The sequence below is a fragment of the Biomphalaria glabrata genome, chromosome 3, assembly GCF_947242115.1.
Source record: "Biomphalaria glabrata chromosome 3, xgBioGlab47.1, whole genome shotgun sequence".
In the NCBI taxonomy this organism is placed as follows: Eukaryota; Metazoa; Mollusca; class Gastropoda; family Planorbidae; genus Biomphalaria; species Biomphalaria glabrata.
The window spans coordinates 23,421,221-23,428,877 of NC_074713.1; the positions used below are offsets into that span (position 1 = coordinate 23,421,221).

Genomic DNA, 7,657 nt, shown 5'->3' on the forward strand with positions numbered 1-7,657 from the left:
TAACTAAGTGTGAAGAATTATATTAATGTGATGTACACATTATATATTAGTGTGAAGAATTACATTAATGTGATGTGAAAATTAAAGTCATGACCTGCTTAAATGAAATCTATTATCGTAGACCCCCGTGGACATCTCATAGACCCCCAATTCGTTTTTTCACTTTCATAGACCCCTTGGAAGTCTTTGTAGACCCCTGGGGGTCTATATAGACCACTTTGGGAATCACTGTGCTAAAGGATTGACTCTACCAAATGTACCACTGCCAGGCGTGCTAAAGGATTGACTCTACCAAATGTACCAATGGCAGATGTGCTAGACACTTGACCTTACGCTAGACACCACTGGCAGACATTTAAATCTAGTCCCAGTTGAGATGTTTCTTTCAATTCTCATCGTGCATCCATAATTGTCAGTGTTTTCATTTCTGGCCAAGATCTCACAACCTGATGGCGGCTTCACTCAGAGCGAACAACGAAAGTCGTCAAATTTAAAGCTCTATGAAGATTCCTTGTGGACGAACCTAAATAATTGTAATTAGAAAAAAATAGATATACACCAAAAACTTCTACCAAAACAAGAAAAGAGGATAAAATTCAACATTTTTTTTTGCAAGTTTTTATTAATAATTTAAAATGAAATAAAAAGGTGACATTTAAATCACAATGAAAAGATTTAAGATAAAAAAAGTTGAAGCATAAACAAAGGAAGAAAAAGAAAGGAAGAAAAGTACACACACAAAATAGTTTGATGTTTTGTTCTCTCTATAACATTGTATACGATAACATATCACGTAATATAACCGATGTTCGATAGCCTAGGATTACCAATAGAAAACAAGAAAATATTTGACATATTGTTAGTTTCAACATCAATTCACATATTGTGTTAACATTTTTGAGAAGAAAACTGATTCGTAGGAAATCTTCTTTCTACCTGCACATCCTAGGATCATATCTCTCTTTATCTTAACACTTATTGACACATTTGTAATCATTTAAACCGGCCGGAAAGCGTAAACGATTTAACCGGTCTCTCTCTCTCTCTCTCTCTCTCTTGATGTCCTGCTAAGAACAGCTGCTGACCGGGAAAAGTGGAGGGATTTGGTGACGCGAATTGTTACAGTACTACTTGGACGAAAGTCAACGAACAGATAAGAGTCTCTTTGTACTTATGTAGTGGTTCCCAGGCATGCTACCCTGTCTCATAGTGCCTCCGGGTGGAAACGATCGTAAGAGGAAACGATTAGGCTAAAGGGTAGCAAAACAGGACTCCCGTGGGGGTGCCTAAGGGGGTACGAGAGCATCCTCATTGCACTGTGCGGAATTGTAAAAAAGCTCCCACAACCTTGTCACAATCCAGGATCTGTTCCTCAAGGGGCCGTTACATAAATGGCGTGTCCTGCACGGTTTAGCCTGGTATAGAAAAGGAAAATGGCGGGGGTCTTAGTGTACGCGGCCTCTTGCCGCGAGTCTGACCCACCCGTCAGACAGAACAGTGTACACTGTTCATTTTCAGGCCAGTGAGAGGGAGCTCTTGTTCACTTTTGCTGGCTTAGAGTTCCAAGAGCTGAAGGCTCAACTCTATCTGACAGTTTCAAGAAGAAGAAGAATGTAGTGGTTATTTCGTCAAATAATCTAAAGGGGGACAACTGTATGTGTTAATTTATATAGTTTTATGTTGGGTAGATTTACATATCGTTCTTTAAACGGAGTTTTTGAACTTGCTTTAAAAAAGAAAATGATTGTCTAGATCAACCATATTGTACCAGTGAGATCAATGTGTAAAAAAAAATAAATCGTTTGATATTTTTAAAGGTCTCATCGTCTGCCATACTATAGCCAGCTCAATACGCAGGACGATAGTATTGGCTAAGATAAACGTGACCACTTGTCAGCTACTCTGGACTTACCATGGCACCCACAGTGAAAAAGTCGTGAGTCAAGACGTAATGGTGCACCACGGGAAGGCAGAGCATGACTTTGCTGTTCAGGGAAACAACGCCTTCGATGCATCGGTTTCCGAGACCCTGGAAAGGAATTCGATGTAGGCAACTTGCTCAGTTTGAAAAAGTTCCATACAGTGGGGTAACGAATCACTGTTTTAGTCCTGGCCACTTGGAGAAAAACCTCAGAAAGTTCCATACAGTGGGGTGACGAGTAACTGTTTTAGTCCTGGATAGACTCAGAAAGACTTCACGGGGATGGCCGTTCTAAGCCCTTAACCTTAATCTCAGTTTTGGACATAAAATTGGTCATCCATTGAACGGGGTACTGTTAGGATACGAGTTGGAATTTGGCGCGAAAAGTTATTTGTTTCATGAAAGGGGTAAAGTTTTGATTTCGTCACGATGATGCCACTAGTAAAAAGAAGACTAGGATTTAAAGTGTAACGAAAGTAAACACATCATACGCCTGCCAGCTTTACAGTAAGGTTTCTGGAGTAGATATTGAACTTTGCGACATTCGACGGTTCCTTTCATTAAGTATTAAACTTCTTTTTCGACATCTTTCGTCAGCGTCAATTATTTTTTGCATTGTGGGCCATTCGACTTCGTGAACTGATTCGGTTATTTTGGTGTTACCTCCGTTTAGACCTTTCTGCACAAGAGACAACGCGGGGTCGCCTACCAGTACACAAACAAAAACCTTATTTTAGGAATCGCTTACTAGTCAAATATTATTGAACGGAAAGTTAGAAATGTCAGAGATTTAGTTTTGTAGCACAGTTTGTTCATTGAGATCAACACCATCCCTTGACTCGTTGGGTGATGTAACAATTGAAGTAACAAAATCTCTTTATGCTTTCCGGTCCTTTGAAGGATCTTTAGAAAGAGACCGGTGCATCCTTTCAAGTTGTCCAGTCAGATTTTTTTTTTTGGACAACCATTACTTCGTGTTTCAAGAACTGTATCTTGAAGGATGACTTTTGACAGAGTCTTGTCCTAAAAACCTTGAGGTTATCTTCTTTTGTTTTCTTGATATGTGATACTCACTTCGTTACTACATTGACACAATTATGTCAATGTCTTTAGAGCGTTAGTTAAGTATTGAAAATACGTAAAGAATTTATGTGTGTCACTGTGTGTGATTTAATTGCTTTCGTGACACCAACGGTCCAAAAGACTAAGGGATAGGTGAATGTGAGGTGAATGTGAACACCCGTTAGATATGTATGTCCTGGTGAGTAGACTTTTATGTATATCGTTGTAAATTGTTACTATTAAACAAACTCAAACTATTCACCTAAAGCTTATTATAACTTTTTTTCTGTTAGTTAGGAATGGAGTTTGGCTTCTCTCTATTACAAATGTTACTTTACATATTATCACGTGACCGTTCGTTTAAGTGAATGATATCCATTCAAAAGTAATCACTAGCACTCATCAAAGATTACACTCATTACATTTGAGTTTGTGGTAAATTCCTGGGTTGACGCAATGCTGTAAATCCAGAGCTGCATTTTACATTTACGAGCACGCGGACAATGTGGCAAAACGTATACAATAATGTTACATGGCTGCCTGGTCGTGCGGTTTGCACGCTGGACTGTCGTTCAGATTTATCGACGGTCCCGGGTTCAAACCCTGCCCGCTCCCATCCCCCGTCGTCCTGCGGGAGGTTTGGACTAGGAAGTAATTATCTTCAACTCTGAAGGAACATCCGAAACATGTAAAACATTTTACAAACATCAACAAAATAACAAAGAACGTTTCCTAATCCGTTGAAATTCTGATGATTTTTTAAAACTCTTTTGTGGCGGCCCTTCTCTTGCTGAGGTCCAGGGGCAGTAGCCACGTCTGCCCTCCCCTAAATCTGTCCCTGATTCTAAGCAACCAAACTCTATAGGCAAGAGGCTAAAAGAGCAGAGACTGTTGAAAGAAAACGTATATAGGTCATACTCGGAGGAAGTGAATTGATGAGTTTACATAAAAAAAAGAAACGCATTGATCTGGTATTGGTTCACTATTATACAAATACTTTTGAACTTTTATGGTCGTAAATAGAATGTATCGTGCAAGGTCTAAGAATATGGAACAATGAAAGGAATGTTTATAACAACATTATGAGGTCATAAGTGCGTTTTTCAAATTCAATCCAGAATGTTATTTACGAAAATAAGTGTATAAATTGAAGAGAAAAGAACTAAAGTGATTGAAACAATTCTGGAAAGACGTCAAGTACTCACTGATAGAGCGCAGGTACAGAAGAAGAAATGTACATCTATTATTTGATCACAGTTATGAGAAAACACAGTATTATAACATCAAGAAAAAATATATTAGCGTCTTTACAAACCTTCAAACTGATAACACTACACGTTTCATATTTTCACTAACTAATCATAGAAATGTGACCTTATTTCTAAATAGTACATTAAGATGACACAAGTTTACTGAGTGAAGAGCTTTTGTTTTATAAGATAGATTATAGATAGAGTTGGATTTATTCCAGTGGTAAATGTATCATCTGAAATGTTTTCCTTTAAGTGGCTTCTTTGATTGTCCTCAAAGTTGAGTACAAAACACTTGGACCTCTAGTCCATTGAAAGGTTGCCCCCATCTGCCTGTCTGAACTAACTTATGTCCAGATTGAAGCAGATGTAAATTTTTACATCACTGCTTCTAATGGCTCGTATTCCAAGACACTCAGGTTAGAAGCGAGGCCGGAAGCCGAGCACAATGAGCTAACTCCCCCATATTTCTTCTCTGTACCACATCTGCAGTGTCCACCATAAAATGCCCCCCTAATGAATGATGTTAGGATACTGACATGGTTGTTAGAGCTCTCTTCCATCCCCGCCAATGCAATGGACTCGATCCTTAGGCATCCTAGCTAGAGTTCTGATTGGCTTCCTTATTGGTGTAATCGTCTCCTCTAACGATCATTTCCAACCGCGCGCCACGCTGTGGCTGAGAAGCGTTGCCCAGGTGAGTGACTACCTGGATTCTTGTCCAAGTGACCTGGTCTACTGCTAGGTGGAGTTGTCATGGACTCACCGCGAGCCCTGGTGGTAGATGTTCTTTTATTTCTCTTCAATTATAACTTAAACTTTCATGTTTTATATTCACACAGTCCCCAACCCGAACATTGTTTAGCATTAAGTTTTAAAATGTCATTTGCATATATAGAGAGTTCTATGAGAATCAAATAATTATGTGTCACAAAATGGCTCTGGAAATCTGACGTTGAATTTGGCACTAAATGTAATTTATTTAAAATCAATATGAATCCTAGGTGTTAAATTAATACAATACGCCTACATAAATTGTTCTTTCCACCCCCTACCCAGAAACAAAAATTGATATGAAACAAAAGTTAATTTGCGAAACATTTTTTCTATGAATAACGAGTTATATTGTTTTATTTTAAACGCAAACTTAAGTTGTCTTAAATGAACACTAAAAATTTAAAATGTCAATTACGTGAGTCCTGACTGGCGTTGACTGGACTGTAGGGGAGTCAGTCGATTGTCTAACGTGGAAACCTCGCTACTGTCAGTGGACGGCGCCCTGCTGGCCGCGGAACTATCCACAGTCTGAGGCTCCGAAATGTATTTGGAACTGTTGGCCTTATCGATGTCAGTCATCGTTAGGTCAGACGTGTAGACAGACGTCATCGCTGCACAGGCACGTTGATGGCTTTGGGATTTGGAGCCGTTGCCGAAAGAGTCAATTTGTGCAGGCGTACAAGATCGGCTGTTGACAGGTGTTGACCAATCGAAATATTCTATCTCTGTCATGGGAGATTCCAAATCGCGTTTCGTATTGTTGGTTTTGTTCAGTTTCCTCCCTTGGCTCTTTGATGTTTCAGTTCCTAATGGCCAATTGATTTGATTAACATTCGTTTTGCTCATTAAAACATTGTTTTTTGAAGGTATCGTATCGTTTTCAATGTATTCGATTTCAGTAATAGGGGATATAGAGTTATTTCTATCAGTGTCACGATTACTTGAAGTCGACTCTTTCTTTGATTGATTTTGTGTTAATTTGCTGAAATTGGTATCGGTTCTTTTGGAGACAGAAGTCGTATTGAAGTCGTCCGGACTGCTACTGAGGTCAAGATATTCGATTTCTGTCGCAGGGGATGACAAGTCTCGGCCGACGGCAGCATTAGTAGAATGTAGTTTTGGAGTCTTATGCAAAGTAGAATTGATGGGCTCAGGTCGCGTAGTTTGACCTTTTGATGGAGTGGGTAAGGGTAGAGACGCCGATGAAACTAGGGATGATCTATGCCCCTGAAGAGTTTCACCGTGTAAATTCACTTTACGAGGGAGCTTTAATTCTGAGTCTGTGGATTCTGGTACAGGGCAGATTTTTGTGTGGAATTCAAGCGTTTCGATCTCAGTAACAGGACTTGCGGAGTCTGACCTGCAGCTTGCAGTTTGAGAACCACATTTGTTTGTAGCGTTTGAAATCATGATTGCATCTTTATGAATTTTCGAAGTCTCGCCATTTTCATGTTCTTCTGCTACAAATGTCAGGCACGTTTCATTGACGTCTGCGTTGTCCGGCGAGTCACCTACCGTGACGTCGTCATTACAAAATTCACCCTCGCCCTCGTCTTCCTCTGACGAGTCATTATCTTCCTCGGCGTCATTGTCTGAACTGTCATCGTCGTCAATATCGCCTGTAGCTTCTGGTGAAGTTGTCTCATCGTTGCGAGGCGTCGACTGATCTCTAAGCCCCAAGGCTTCTTTTTGCAATGATTTGTAGGGCAATGAAACTTCACTAGACGTTGATGTGTATCCGCAGTAGACGCCGCCTTCTGTGTAATGAGAGGACGAAGAGCTGTCGTTTCGTCGCGAATTATCGACGCCGCTAGCGGGATTACTTCCACAGTAGACCCCGCCTTCAGCGTAAATTGCAGAAGACCTGTCTCCTTCGCTTGGAGAACAGAATCGTATGATGTTGGAGTCTGAATCTGAGATGTCAAGGTCGTCAGTGTCACACTCTCCAAACTCGTCACTTAAGGACACATGACCCTGGTTAAGCAAAAGCCTACCGTTGGCATTAGCGCTCTCCGTGGGGTGAGAACGGCTGTGCGTCAAAGCCGCCTTGATGCTTTGTTCAATATGTACGTCTTCCGGTTGATCTGAGGAGCTGAAACTCCTCTGCTTGTTGCTCCGTGACCAGATTCTTTTTTGGCCTGATTGAGGATCTCCCTTCCCAGAAGAAAATCTGTCGAAAAACTTCGAATCACTGCCTTTGGAGTTAGAGGCATCATCTGTGTTGTCATCAGTACTGTGCTTCTTTTTTAAAAACCCTTTCATCTTGCTTTTAGGCTTCTCAGATGCCTTCTGAGGAGACGAACTAGGGGACCCTGGAGAACTGAGCAAACTTTCCTGCGTGGACTTTTTCCTGTATTTCGCCATTGTTGTGGTCAGCTTAGCCAATCGATAAAACTTTGCTGACGGTTTTAGGAACTCAACTTCCTGTTTTTGATAACCCTGTTTCAGGCACCACTCTAGCGGTGTCAGCTGGTGGTTTTTGTCTTTGATGGTCAAGGACGCCTTGCCCTTTATGGCCAGAATTTTCGCGCATTGAAGATAGCCACTCCTGGCAGCCACGTGCAAGGCCGTGTAGCCAGCTTTGTTGTAGTGGTCAACTTGTAAGCCCAACCTTCGAAAGTTGCGTACGAGAAGCTCTAAGGCCACG

At 40.9% G+C, this 7,657-nt stretch overlaps 1 protein-coding gene across 1 annotated transcript in view; it reads right to left on the bottom strand.

Annotated features, from left to right (window-relative positions):
- Window positions 1–611: 611 nt before the first annotated feature.
- The window catches only part of LOC106064402 (dentin sialophosphoprotein-like), a 159,831-nt gene continuing 152,785 nt past the window's right edge, over window positions 612–7,657 (bottom strand). Inside the window, exon 4 of the mRNA XM_056024090.1 lies at window positions 612–7,657. This exon is cut by the window's right edge and continues 40 nt beyond it. Within this exon, the coding sequence (XP_055880065.1) occupies window positions 5,422–7,657 (2,236 nt within the window). The 3' untranslated portion in view covers window positions 612–5,421.